At 39.7% G+C, this 15,044-nt stretch overlaps 1 protein-coding gene across 3 annotated transcripts in view; it reads left to right on the top strand.

The window, feature by feature from the left end:
- Window positions 1-15,024, top strand: part of Mtp (microsomal triacylglycerol transfer protein) — a 17,728-nt gene extending 2,704 nt beyond the window's left edge. For 2 of the 3 annotated variants that reach the window (XM_022846318.2, XM_022846319.2), the window contains exons 2-11: window positions 2,540-2,607; window positions 7,431-7,668; window positions 8,265-8,407; window positions 9,631-9,797; window positions 10,041-10,525; window positions 10,670-11,192; window positions 11,425-11,695; window positions 12,089-12,273; window positions 12,580-12,860; window positions 13,170-15,024. In XM_022846318.2, coding sequence (XP_022702053.1) covers window positions 2,568-2,607; window positions 7,431-7,668; window positions 8,265-8,407; window positions 9,631-9,797; window positions 10,041-10,525; window positions 10,670-11,192; window positions 11,425-11,695; window positions 12,089-12,273; window positions 12,580-12,860; window positions 13,170-13,518 — 2,682 coding nt within the window. In that variant the 5' untranslated portion in view covers window positions 2,540-2,567 and the 3' untranslated portion in view covers window positions 13,519-15,024. Of the gene's footprint in view, window positions 1-850; window positions 1,077-2,539; window positions 2,608-7,430; window positions 7,669-8,264; window positions 8,408-9,630; window positions 9,798-10,040; window positions 10,526-10,669; window positions 11,193-11,424; window positions 11,696-12,088; window positions 12,274-12,579; window positions 12,861-13,169 lie in introns of those variants that run through there. The other variant, XM_022846320.2, reaches the window with a different exon arrangement.
- Window positions 15,025-15,044: the final 20 nt, after the last annotated feature.

Genomic DNA, 15,044 nt, shown 5'->3' on the forward strand with positions numbered 1-15,044 from the left:
TGACATATATATTACAATGTCTGTGTACAAAAAACGTTACCTGCTTAAATGTTCGATATAAAACTTTCATAGCTGACTGATAGTGCAGGGATCCTATGCTTATTAGTATAGTAAGTAGATCAGACAGTCATATCCAACCAGGATGATGACCAAATCAACCAGGTTGTTTGCTATGTTATCACTTCGTTCATGCGAAACTCAAAAAGCAACGTCGATCTTCCCGAGAAAATTATTGTCGTTGCATGTAAAACCTATAAGCCTTTCTATCATGATTTGTAGGGAAATTCCTCTATGTGGCCCGAACCTATAATTATGATTAGATCGAAAATTTCTTTCGATAAAAGATCGATACGATCTATTGAAAATGCAACGCTTTCCCGTCAGACATTGCCATACTCTTCGAGTCCGAACTCGAGGCGATGGCTAGGTCGTAAAAAGGGCGTGACGAAAAATCGTGGAATTAGCTGGAAGAAGCTGGTGCTACTTACGTGCTATTATTACCTACTAGTTCTGATTGTTTGAGGTACAAAGGTGGTTTGGCCGTCCTCAGAAAATCTTACTCTATCCTATTGCAAACAGTCTTTAGATTAGGATCGTAGTAAGTAGCTATTCCACAAGTAGCCTTTGTCGTTAATGGGTACAAGACTCCGTGACATATGTATTTCAATCGGCCATTATTATTTGTCGAATTATTCCGATCAGCTGTTAGAACCAACTGCACGTGACCGCACTTCTTGTCGACTGCGGATGTCGTATAGCTGAAAGGTGGCCACTCCCGCATAGATGAACACCACCGAGGTTTATCAGCTTCTTTGGGATACCGCGTGCAACAGCTCGGTCGCGTCCGAAAAAACTCCACATGTTCGTTCTCTTTGCTTAGGCCGAGTCCTATTAGCTGAAGGAAGCCGAACGTGTGCCCACTCACTTTCAGCAGTTGAAGCAGCAGGGGCTTTTCAGAGTTTTAATTGGTCCTACAGTTTTTACTACTCTCCTTCCGCTGCAAAAAACAACATCGAATGTGACTTTGCTCTTACCTAACTGCAAAAAAGCGGGCAGACCCTGAACAATTTATCAAGGTAAGCTACAGGCAAGAAAATTCAAACGAGTACAAGGAACCTCGAACGAATTTCTCATGTGACTTGAGTTGTATTAAGTATTACTCCGAGCAGCGTTTTACTGTGACGCCTGGATAGCTACAAGAAGGTCAATTGTTAGATTCTGGAAGCGTCTGTTATTATACATTGGCATTGTCTTGACTCATATGGGTGTTGTCGAGCCGAAGGGGCTCGCTGTGCTTGTTACATTGAGAAGCGATGTGCAGTGTCAGCTTTGAGGGGTAAAGGGATATCAAATCACGGATCGTTGCTCCTGTTAATGCACTTGGTTAGATGCGGCTTGTCTGTTTAGGATCAAAGAAGGCCCGAACGGGACCTTTTTTTGCTCAGGTGCTGGCACAATTCTACACACTTTAGATATTGTTTCAGGTTACTTTTAATTTTAGATTAAATAAGATAGGGCAGCTTTTAAATGAAAACATCCATTATTTACGTTTGTTCACTCAGACTTCAGACCCAAAAAATATTAAAAATTGCAAAGCAAAATTGTATGGACCTTTGGTGACATATTGAGTACTTTTCTATGCTTGCATAGAACTCCATACCTTTTCACGGCACGTATTAGTTTTATTCTTTAATACCGACCGTATTCGGTGTTGGAAGTGAAACACACCGTTGCTTTAGCTTGGTACGTTACAACGAAGTCGCACCTCAAACTGATTATTAAATGAAGTGATAATAGTTGGTCTGTTACCTAACGTATATTTTGTAATTGCATTTGTATTTGGATTTTTTGTACTATGAAAAACTTTTTCCAAACAGTAAGAAGTAAGTTTAGGGATCAAATCGAATTTACTGTTTATAATTTATAATCTCCTATAATTCTCTCGCATATAATTCTCCATTGACTGCATCAAAAGATGTAGCGAACCTTCGCTTGCGAAATCCCGTTCTATTCCATTGTCAAATTGCGCACATACATGGCCGGAGCGCTATTTGCGTGTAAAAATAGTCAGCCAATTAAAGTTATTTTTCAGTACAACGATATTTTTTACCGATAGCAGCCAGCTATAGGGCTAAGAGATCCTATACTTTAGGTCAAAGGCGAATTTGAACACTCAATGTATAGCTTATTATGCTAATTTATCTATCCGAGAAAGACTTCGTTTGAACGTTTTTTACGTTTGAAGACATTTTCATTGCTATTGACTTCCCATGCCCCAATCAACGCGAGTCTATAGGCCCATAAATGGCTGGCTACCTTAGAGCCGAGTTACTTTGCACCGAAGTGTGCTTGTGTCGAGCCAGTTTTCTAATCTAATTTTTTGACGTTAAAACCAGAAATCACTTTTAGAATTGGAGAATTTAATAAGCGATAAATCTTTCTGTAAAATGAGGTTATCGCGGTGACACTTAACTGTCGACGAACTAATATGATCTATCTGATACTTCCACTAACTCCCAAATATATTATCCTGCTTCAGGTTAGAAGGAGCACTGGCACGGATAACGATGAAACGGATATTGTCATTCACGATACTTTTACAGTTTGGTAAGTTTTTCGGCAATTGCTTGTTAGCACCGGTTTATATTGAAGTTATCCTTTATATTAGGTATGCCTTTTTTATGCCTGCTCCATTCATGCGTATTCATTATCTCTTAATGTGATTAGGAAACAATTAGCCTTAACTAGGTTCCCCTAAGCTTGGTAGATAATGTATTTGCCTACTGATCCTAGGGACATGTGGTTTAAGTTCGAACTTGGCCGTAAACACAATGTTCGTTTTGTGCTGGGAACAAGCTGCCTCATAGAGTGCCTAAACGGGATGCCGAACATAAAACCTTCAACATAAAACAGTTCCCTTAATCAGATAGAATGTCTATCGGCGGCACCTAACCTGAAACTGAAACCATACAGGTTTTCCTGAGCTGGAAGTTCTTAGCTAGCGGTATTTAACAGAAATTCATATCGTACAAATTCTTTTGCTTGTTGCTTCCGTTTTTACATTTGCTTTCTGTAAAAAAAAAAAAACATTATGCCATTTTGCACAGCTAACAGTTATTTTCCAAAAATTTCCGAATTATTAGCGAATCCTTTTCTTATTACCTTTCAGCACATTAGCCATATATGGTGAACATCCAAAATACATGTCAGTAGCTACACGCTATTAACATTACTGGGTTAGACCACAAGCAAACGGTTTTTATTCAAACTGGTATCTTTCAATTTGCAGCTATCTTTAAAGACAAACAAATAAATTTGTCATTGTAGACCTACTAAACCTTTTAGGTGCAATAGCATGAGATTTACCAATAACCTTCGAGGTGTAGGCCGTTTTGCGTCTTGATCGGATCCAATGGTATCAATAAATTTTTGGATCTGTCAGTAGAGGAGATCGCTGCGATTTTCGTTGCGGCAGTTGAAACCTCTAGCCCTACGTTTTGATTCACACCTACAGACCTTCCCAGGCTCCATAGCTATGACGATAATATATGATAGAAATGAATCTCAATCTAGGCGATGATAATGTCTAAACAGTAGACAGTGTTCGAACGTAAAATGCCGGAAAAAGCTTATTTCTAGATGAATAATCAAAGTAAAATCGAAATGTCTTTTTGAAGTACTTGCGTCTATGCCGCGAACAGTATGACTTTTTCAATAAGAAAGATGCTTACTGGAGAATATCACGACGTTATTATAAGAAAATGTTTTATCACAAAGCGCCATCAGCATCGTTTTGACATCTTTGAGGATGCGTACAATTAAAAAACTGTTACCGGTATCTCGAGTCTTCCCGAAATGTAGATAGGTCGATTGAAACGAATCTGTTCAAAAACCAGCTAGGAGACTTGTTTCTCTAAGAATGGGAAGATTTGACATCTTTTTTTTTTTGCATCCAAGAAAAAACTTCTACGAACTTAAGTAAATGTGCGATTCCGGCGAGGGTAGATTATTTCACAAAGGTGTATTTCAATTGAGTTACCTTGGGCTCATCATCGTTAGAGTTACACTCAGTCCCTTATTTATTAATCATCTTCAGCAAGTAGGCCAAAATGTAACCCCTTGCTGCGATAATAACAGCTGAGAAAGTAATCTTATCTCCCCCTCCCCGTCTGTCTCGCTATATATATGCGTTGTTTTATGAATTTTTTTTGAGTAACCAACTAATGTATATAGATGCTACGTGGATCATTGAATCTTCAAGTTCACAACAAATATACATATAATGTATGTATACGCGTATGTGGCATATTACGATATAGTCTATATGACTATTTCGTTGATGATTGGTATAGTACCGACCTTTGTGTTTCGACATATAAATATACTACTATTTTTTGGTTAGCGCAATTCGTTAACCTTTGCAGTAGTCTCCAAGCGCAAGTATCATGTTCCGTCGGCTAAACAGGACCCACCAATGGGCCTACCAAAATCGCCAATGCAGTCAGCATAAACGATAAGATACCGATGCAGGTAACATATGCTGATAATCACCTACAGAAGGCAGTTTTCTTTCTTTGACCTTCCTCTTAAGCCACGTCATTCGTCAAAGCAGCCCTTTTCGGCTAGTGAATATCACCAGCTATGTCGTAAACGCTCGTCTGCCTTCAACCACATGAAGGCTTATGGGCGATTATGCGATCCTCTTTTTATTTTCCATTACGATATAGGTACGGCTGGTAGCTATCTAGTCCTTGTCAGCCGTAATTGTTATAATTATCAACGATCGTCAAATCTGAACGAAATCTTATCAGCAGCGGTAGAGGATTTGGTCAATTGTGCCGAATTAGTTGGTGAAAAGATAAAATAAAGTCAAAAAAATTGGGGATTTCCGAGAGGAATATAACTGAAGATTGCTTTTCTAAGTTCTAGGAAATAGACTGTTTGTTATGATGTGACTCTTGTGGAACAATCACTGTTTCTCTTTCAGAATACACACAACATTTTTGGGATAAAAAGAAGTCTAATAACAAAGCTATCCGATGAGAAGGTGTTCGAGTTTTCAGCTTTGCAGAACCGAGAAAGGTCTGCTAAGAGGTCGATCTTGTAAATACTGGTTTCTACAGTCCAGTTCGAGATAAGACGGCTTTAAGACAGGCCTACCGCACAAACTTCTTAACGCTTAAAGTCCATTAGAAGGGGAAACGTTACATCAACAAACAGACAACACAGTTATCGCTCCGGACGGCTATCGATGTCGTTTATTACGCGCTCTACACTACGTCATTTACCAGTAATGATCACCATTTGATGCTTAACCCAAGCTTTAAACTAGACAGTGGTGCCCTCTGATGAGGTACGGTGACTTGACACAGATATCGTTACGACGTCAACGGCAAAAAGTGGAAACTCAAAAGAAAAATGAGATTTCAATTCAAAGAGTTGTGCCTAAAAATATGCGCCGATGTTTTGAATGGTCGTCAAGGTCAGCTCTCTTCGTTTATGTAGTTTGGCAGGAACAGGGAACATAACTTGTGACAATATATTACCATCGATAGCAACGAATTCGGATTAATTAAAAAAAAAAAATATTGACAATCAGCTGTGCCGGAAGCGAAGTACGATAAACATTAAATAGTTGTGCGACGCGCCAGGCCTCGATGACAGGCAGAAGATGGCTGAACATTCGAAAAACGAAAGAGCGTTGGCGTTTTACACTTTTTAAGAGATTCGTCATCGAACATTTAATCTACTAGTAATTGTTTTAAAACCTAACATACTAGTTATTCTTAACTTTAACTTGACTCCATTTCATAACCGGTCCTGGTACCGCTCCCGAATATGTTTGCAGAGTAATAGTAACTGTATGACGCTGCGTAATTTAGGCGTATATTCATTAATTAGAGAGTAAAAGACTGCGGCAAACAGCTAGACATGAAAACTCTATAATTAAGTTATATAGCCTTATTTGGCGATAGTCTTCTTTTCAAAGTGGCGTGAAGCAATGCTCAATGAATTTGAAGCCTAGAGTAGAATTTTACTCTTCTAACGCCATTCCAAAGACACAAATTCTAACCCTTATAAGCTATTTTCGAATGATACTGTATGTGATAGGGTAGCTACTATACACTTTACACCATTTAAGGCTGCGTCGACAGCTTTTCTTAACTTTCTTCGACAGCTTAAATGACGAAGAATGAATGTTGGTAACGTTATTCTTGATCAACATACATACTGATTTTCGAGACTTTTCGAGACGATTTTGAAGTTTCGAGAAATATTTTTTTTAACCTTATATTGGCCATACAGCATAAAGCAAACGACTCTCAATTGTGTAAAATACGTACTTAAAAAAGTAACTATAAGCTATAAAAATCATGTAAATCGAGTATCACCATCACGGCAATTTACAATGTACAGTAAAACTCTAGTGGTAACCGAATTTCAATCTCGGTAATATCTGCATTGTCATAGGTGGTATCTGAATACTAGAGAATCCAATTTAGATGCACTGATCTAGCCTTTAGAACACTGGCTTCGTTTTTAAGAGGGGCACCATAAACGTAGCGTTACCATAATGCTATTGACAAATGAACAGTAGAACTCGTTTATGTACTGCGTTCCGAGAAGGTTTTCTAAAGGAAAACGAATTATAGATAAAAACGATTCTTTCTTGCCTGAATCAAACCTGATCCTCTCGAGATGAGAGAGAGTTCACTTAAAAAATATGGCCGAAACTGCCCGAAAACTAGCGATCTTGTTTTCCGTTTGTGCAAGCCTTATGTAGCGTTTGTTTAGGTCACGATAGGTGACGACTTATGTACGACATTGAGTGTTCCGGGAAGTGATAGCTTAATATGGTATTTGATTTTTTCATTTTTTCTTACCTGACGAATTTGTGATTTGACTGAACTGAATAAATAACTCAAAGTACTGCTGCACACACAGCCTGAGAAATATCCATATGCCCGTTGCCCACCTGGCTGCGTTTTAGATACGCGTGTGGCGAAACTCATGATAGATGTCGCTGCGACGTTTTGGTGGATTCGAATTTCAGGTTTTCTACCTGTGATCGCTCCCCGTAAAATTTTCATTATTTAATTTGGTAGACATTTTTTAAACATGATACAGTACATTGTTTCGAAAAGCACAACGGAATATTAAATTCATAATAAATAAAAAAAAAAATAGAATGTCGTAGAAGGTAAAAGTTAATGTCGTTCTAATTTTGCCATCGAAGTTTTATAACGCATGATATGATGATGGTGCATGAAATGATCCTCAAACGTACTCAACGTATTGTAGCTCGTTGGAGCAATTAACTTTAAGTTATCGAAACTCCTAAGCGAATTCGAATTCCTTCCGGTCATTTATGTCCGCTATTGCGCAATACGTCCTGCATGTTTTTTCAATTAGTTTGTTTATAATTGCAGTCATCTCCACCCGTCAGTATGAAGTTGGTCAGACATATTCCTACCTGTTACGATCGGACACCTTCCTCAATGACGCCTCGTCGCAGTTGGGGCAGAAAACAGGTCGCCAAATAGGCTATGGTTTCGAGGCCAAGGCTAAACTCACTACTCTTTGGAAGGATCTTCAAACACCGTTAAATCGCATTGTCGAAATCGACTTGGAAAATGCCCATCTAACCGTCACTCCCGCTGATAAACAGTAAGTGCAGTTGGAGAGAAAAGAAGAATGAACGTAAGAATAGAACTTATAGAAGTTAATAACGGTTGTATTGTATAACTGACTCCTTACTAGACGATACTGCTATGCGAATAGGAAGAAAAGCTGCAATGCATCGGACAGATGACCAAAAGATATTTTCGTATGAATTGCTTGACAAACCTTCAGTGTATGAGTATAGCCTTTGAACGAACTCATATTGAACTTGACCGAAATTGCTCGAGAACTTTAAAACTAGTATTAGAAGTGATGATAAGATACTGGACTGATATGAACACAATTCAAGCGGCAAATTTTTCACACAAGACGTTTACGTCTGCATCATTTCTAGCACTACTTGTAAGAATATTAAGAAGTATAACAAATGACGAAGTCTGAAGTCATTCTAAAAACAGAAAAAATATTTAACAACTGTCCATTGTTTCTAGTTCATTTTGAATTGCGAAATTTCTAGCAGGAACCACACAATAAACCAGCAAAGTTTCGTTAATGCTAATAACTTAGGTGTAAATAACGAACAAATAAGAAATAGGTTATTTAACATAGTAGTTGCTCATTTAATGTATTTCCGTTACTAGAGATTCAAAAGAGCGCAAGAAACACGCTTCTAATTTGGATCGGGCCTCCCACTTACCAATGTATGCGTTATTCAAGGACAACGAGATTGTTCGGGTTTGGGTCGCCAACGCTGACGATTCAACATATCTCAACCTAAAGAAAGGTAAAAAAATTATAGCATCTGAGATTTATGACAAATGTTTAGAAATTAGAGAAGTATAGAAGTAGTTTTCAGAAATCCTCTCTCGTATTGCTCCTAATGATTTATATTCATTAATTTCAAATGATTTATAAATGCCTTACATTATTGTGTTAAAAAAAAGCCCGTTTTTTCTGGCTGATTTGTGGGCATGCTTCTGTCACCGCACTTGCATGCCTGTCTGCTATTTACAGGCCTAAGCATTCGGACTTCTGCCTTCTGCTTTTTAAACACTTCAAAATCAGTGATTTTCTGGTTGGTTTTGTTTGTTCCTAAGGATTATGGATCACATTCTGCGTTAGGGACAAAATCAGACGTTCACAAGTGGATGACGTGGGCTTTTGAGGACTAGGTTATAGGTCACGTCAAGTGGCAGCGGACTAGAAGACCTTGGAGGTAACCTTTGTTCTAACGACCTTCAAAAGAGTGCGGATCAAAGCTTAAAAACAAACCAAACCGTCCTGAAATCACGTTTAAAGAAATGGCCATCTCGTAATAGATATGTCTGAGTTATTTAAAGGAAGAAAAATGTAGGTCCTTTACCATGATATTGAACCGGCTCAAACGTCACTGCTTGTGTCGTGTCTTTTATGGATGAACTCGACGATTTCGTTTGTTCGAACCTCATATCCATCAGGATCTAGTCCCCCACAACTTTTCTCTTTCTGAAGCTCAAGAAACATTTGAATGGAAAAGGATCCAAAAAAATCAAGGAAAAAATCTAATAAATGGGTTCAAAAGCATGAGGTGGGTTATTTCCAAGGGAACAACTGAATGACTCAGGTTAATACAGACCAAAAATTTGGTTCTTTTGGTTATTCAAAACACTTCGTTGACAAATTACATATGATTTGATAAGCTAAAAAAGAGACACTGTTGTTATATCACTAAATAACCTTTGGTACTGCTGGCTGCTAACAATGTCAATGTGTTTTCAAAAAAAAAAAAGTTTTCTTAATACTCGCCAATAAAATAGTCTTAGAAACGTTTAAATCACAAGTTGTCAATAAATTGGGTCAAACATATATGCCCATAACTTCAAGTTCATCGTATTAATGTCATTAAATATAGCTTCAATGTTTAAACTGATTTCCAATAGAACACATCTAGTTTACTTTTGGGTATTTTAATGTCGTACCGAATAGTTAAACACAACATTAGAAGTCCTTTGGCTGTGTGATTGACAGGCGTTGCAAGTATATTCCAGTACCAGGTGACATCCGATATTAGACGGTCGCAAGTTGACGTCAGTGGTAAATGCAAGGTCGTCATCAAAGCCGATGGCAAACACATCAAGAAGATCAAAGAAGAATGCATTCATCCGGACCTCGAGCAGTATGAGCACCCTCATTCGGTAAACGAGATTTTGTTATGATGCGCTACAAGTAGTCTGCAAGCGTCGAACTTAGGTTCAAAATTATGCCACCAGAATCAGGTCGAAATAGCCAACTGACGTTCGATGACGTGAGAAGCTTGTGGGACATATGAATAAGATTCATTTGGGAATGCTTCGAGGCGGAGTAGTTTGTCATGGAAAAACATACCACTGATAAAGATATAAGGTTGTGCCACTTTATGCTTTTTATTTGATCTACAGGTCCGCTCAGTTAAGACACAGACGACGTCACAGACCAATTATCAACTTCTTTCCGATCTATCTGCGGTTCAGACTGCCACGGCTTCGGAGTCGATCCGCATGTCTGTGAATGCGTGGCCAGAAGCGGCTATCGAGGTGACAGCCCACCACTCGCTGAAACTGGAAGATAGCAGTGTAGCAAACTCGAAGATTTCCGTACTTAAGGGCATCGACGAAACAGAGGCCGTCAGACAGCTCGAGGCGTCTATTAAGGACCGCTACAAGCAGGACACGATCATTGCGCGACCGCATCAAATCAACCATGCACACGGCTTCAAAGGTTCTTTGGCTGATCGAATCACACTGTTTCGGGATCAGCTTTCCGCAGACAAGATGGCGACACTGAAAAGCTCGATGGCTTTTGTAACTTTGCTTGAAGGCTTCCGGATTGCTTCTGAACAGGAAGTTTACGAGGCACTTAAGAATCCCAAAAACGCGAAAATCATGTACGTTATTAATAAGTTATTGTTATTATATATACTACTCTTTGGTTACTCCGCATTAAAGAAATACTCGATAGAACGACACCTATGCGGAGCTACCATTTCTTGTAAGATAAATGCCCACCTAATTATACATTCGTCTTGCAGGCCTCAGCTTCTCGATATCGCCGGTGCGTCCCAAACGATCCCATCCCTGAAAGGCTCATTACGCGTAGTGAAGTTGGACGGGAAGGATGCGACACTAACTGAACGCTTTCTCATGGCCATATCAATGGCCTCTCATCCGACACCAGCCTTCATCAACCAATTACAGACACTTGCCGTAAAAAAGCTTGATAATGAGAAAGTTTACGCGACTTTAGTGGCCTCATTCGGCTCTGTGTTGCGACATGCCCTCGGAAATAATATTCAAATGAAACAGGCGCACGACGGTAGGATCTGGCTAGAATCACAGCTTGCGAAGTGCCCCAACAAAGATGACGAATGCAAACTCATCTTCCTTCGTGCACTCAAAAATGCAGCACAGCCAACAAGTATCCCGGCACTACTCAAAGAAGCCAAGCATGGATCGAAGGCAATTGGCCCAGCAGTGCTTAAAACCTTAAAGGAGATCGGATCTGTATATTTCACTTCTGAAGTGTTCGATACGCTTGAAGATATCTATTTTGAGGTACGTATCGTACCTCAACAATCATCTAAACCCAATAAGGGGCAAATCTATTTATATGATATTCTCAGGTGGTGGGTGTTTGCGGAAACATTTCTTTTGCACATGCAGCTCAAAGATCTTTATATCGCCTTGGAGGTCTCTTTTTAAGCTTAACAAGAATAAGTAAATCCGATACCTATGGAACATCTCCAAAACAATTTTCTCATCGTTTCGCCCAAAACGTCTTTTCCAGACGAAATCCCGCCAGGAATCGACAGCACGTGCACTGGCCGCAGAAATGATCTTTACAGGCGGGGACCACGCAAGAATTGAGCGGGTCATGGCATACATTAAGAACGTAGGTTGCCCTGAACTGCAGACCTTTATCACCAGCAAGTTCCAGGAACTCGTTAAAATTGGTCAGGCTTATAATGCTAAGAAGGTCGCTCGGAATCCTAAAATAATCAACTATGACTCGCTTGCGCATGGAGGAATATCATCTACATTCACCAGACTGTTAGCTAGTACGTCGATTCAAATATATGCTTTTCAGTGTACTTATTCGATAACCTTCCAATTAAACCTAATCCGATTTAGCCCATGAATTTCCTAAAATTGTGCAATATTTTAAAATAGATTTGTTGATTTCTTGGCACAACCCATTTAGGTCATAGTCAACAATTGGTATGCATTCGGTTACATCTATAATGCGATAGAACTAAAAAGAAGAGTAATTGTTTATGTTAGGTAGCTAGCATAAAGCCCAACATGATATCGTAAGAGCATAATAGGTGTTTACCCAACATTTTTATTACTTGCTTTGATGTGTACCTCATTTTAGTACCAGGATTTAAACATTGTACATGCTTGTTATGGTAATGTATTAGCACAACAAGTCTAACTCTTGTCGTCCACAGGATCCCACGATCTCAACACGACATACGGCCTTAACATGGAGCTAATGCCCGGCGGTCTCCTCAAACAAACGTCATTCGAAGTCAACGTCCAGACATCATCTACGGAACAAATGCCCCTTATCGCAGTCAACATCTTCGCCGCAGGCCTTGCTGGCTTGGCTGGTGGGGATACATCAGGCAATGAGGTATAAACAAACAGTATATATTGTTTACCTGTATTTTTCACTGACCGTACTCGTTTCTTAAACAGTAATAGAACTCGCTAAGAATGTTCTGATAGAACTATGGTTAGCTTCTAAATATAAGTAGCAATATATTTAAACTGATTTACGTGTGTTTACTCAATTTATCAATAACAATTCAGAAGTGAGGATCTGTTTCTCGAGATCGACTCTAATAAAATGAACAGATTTGGAGCCGGTGAATCAGTTTAGACGATTTAATCGAATCCCACAATAAAACGCAGCACTAACATGGCTCGTCGTATTCAGGTGGACGTTGACGGTGATGAAGAGGCTACGGCCGGCATTGCCCTTCAAGTTCTGGGTGTCGAGATACGTCCGTACGTTTTCTTTCGCGGTACCGGGGATTTGATGGGCCACGTGTGGTCGGGCACAGCTTCCGAATATACTCCCGCACTCCAGGGCAACTTCTTGCTTATGGACCACATGCAGCTACAGCCTCTGCTTAGTGGTCTCATTGTACAACTTCAACTCAAAGGTGCACTATCTGCTGATCTTGGCGGCAGCGTGCAAATTTCGCTCTGGAACAGGTACCCCTGCGTTTTATTCATACTCTTGGCAATTTTAAGGGAACTGTGGGTTTGCTCGTCATGGGTCCCATCACTACTATCAGTTTAATAATAAGCTCTTGAAGCTGAATTTCACTGGTTATTGGTGTGACGCATTGTTCTCGACATTACCATTAGGATGTAGAAAGTTATCGTAGTTATCAGCCGGCAGAAACCCTGTTTCGGCTGTTGTTCAATTTGACAACGTATTGCTGGACAAAGAGGTTAAACTGTGTTACAGAAAAAAAAAAATTCACTTAGGTATCGTCTACGAATGTGTTGTATTTATAGGAACTCCCATTCGATAGTGCATTCTGCTGGCGCGGGCCTGATCCAAGGTTCGGCTCGTCTTCTTTCGGACGTTGCATCGGCGCGGGTTGAAATTAACGTCGGTTTCGAGTCGTATCTTGACTTCATCACCGACTTCGAGTTCTACGAGAAGCCGTACAAAATGTGCATTCAGATGACCAGTCCCGGCCTTTCGATGAAACATAATATTCGCAAATACGAGGCAATCAATGATAAGCAACACCTTGTGAGAACATTGCGCCGAAGAAGTGCCCGTGCTGAGGGCAAATGTTATGCTCTCACTCAGAAAAATTCTGAGCTATGTGCTGAAATGCTTGGTGGAACACAATAGCTCTTGAGAACATAAAGAGGCAACATTTCCAGGCCGAAGTGTCTGAAGTTTTTCTATATATACAGCATGATTCTAGGAAAGTGGAAAACATATTTTCTACAACTTTTGGAATTTCATCATTTCGAATTCTACCCTCTACAACTCTCTCTGACTTTGCGGCATCCCGAATGAGAACCACAATGTTTCTTTAGCGTGTGGCACTATTTGACTTAATTGTTGTAACATAATCAAAATATGCGCATGCATTGCGGTTATGTCAAATAGCTAGCAAAATCATAGATAATAATCATTCGAGTTGTTAATCTTCCTAAGTGGACGTCTTCGACAGGCGTATCAAATTAATAAGTAGTGATTATGACGTCTCGTTCAATTTCGAGGCGTATATTTAGTTCAATGAATGCTCAATTTAGAAAATGCTATCAAAGACAGAGAGCGGGCAACGAGAAGATAGCGCGCATGAATAATAGGAACGGATGCTGGCAATGGAGTCATAGCTGTGGGTGTGTTTGGAGACAACATTCATATATAGTAATACACGTTTTATTAAAATTCGCCGGTAAATTTCAATGTTTCCCATTGGGCTAGCGATAAAAAAATATTTGTGTTGAATCGTAGCATGCAGTAGCGCGCGGGATGGCATTAGTTCACAACCAATTCCCTTTATGGCGTCGTGAATGATTGCTTGTGTTTGGATGGGAGCCATTGTTCAGTTGCATAGACGTAGCGCCAGAGAGCGTTTTCCAACTGGGGAATTACCCTGTAGGTTGGATGGGTAGTGCTACTGGCATTTCCGTTTTTTTTTCTTGTATAGACCGTCGTAGACCGAAAATTGTCCTTGATTTCGAATGTAATTATCGACAGCATTAAATAACACCTGAATTCCGCTAAAACAAAGAGCTATAGGTGCCTGCTTATAGCAGGTTTAGAAAAGGTAGCATAGCTAGCCATAGATATTATACTGTTCGTTGAAGTCGATCGACAGTCGCATCAGTGGTCGACAAGGGAGCGGAGCTTGAGGGAAAGCCAAGGAGTTACTAATGGGTTTGTAAAGAAACTTGCAAACGCTAACATCAAAAAAGGATAACACTTTCCAATACACAGAGAGCCTTGGTAGAATTACGCAGATACGAGACACGTCTAATAAGGCTAAATTCGTGCCCTCGTTTGAGCACTCTAACGCCATTTACATTGAAAGGCTCCGCGTGACTATAGATGGAAACTGTGCCATAATATCACTATTAGAACGTTTTCGAACAGAAAATGGTCACAATCTGAGGAGCTATGTATGCAGGTCAGTTTACGGCTCCCACAACAACGGTAACTCAAGCGTGCAATTATAAATTACAGACGATGGGTTAAAAACGATGACGGGTCACCTAGAGCTCGGCTTGAGGATGGCTAACGAAGAATGTGTGCAGATTATGTAGGGACTTATTGGTGAGTTTATTGAGTCTGTATTTTATGCTGAAAATAAAAGCGCATTAACAATGGTAAAAACAACTGAAATGTACAAAAGGATTTTTAAT

This window comes from Varroa jacobsoni, unplaced genomic scaffold (genome assembly GCF_002532875.2).
Source record: "Varroa jacobsoni isolate VJ856 unplaced genomic scaffold, vjacob_1.0 scaffold_1225, whole genome shotgun sequence".
Lineage (NCBI taxonomy): Eukaryota > Metazoa > Arthropoda > Arachnida > Mesostigmata > Varroidae > Varroa > Varroa jacobsoni.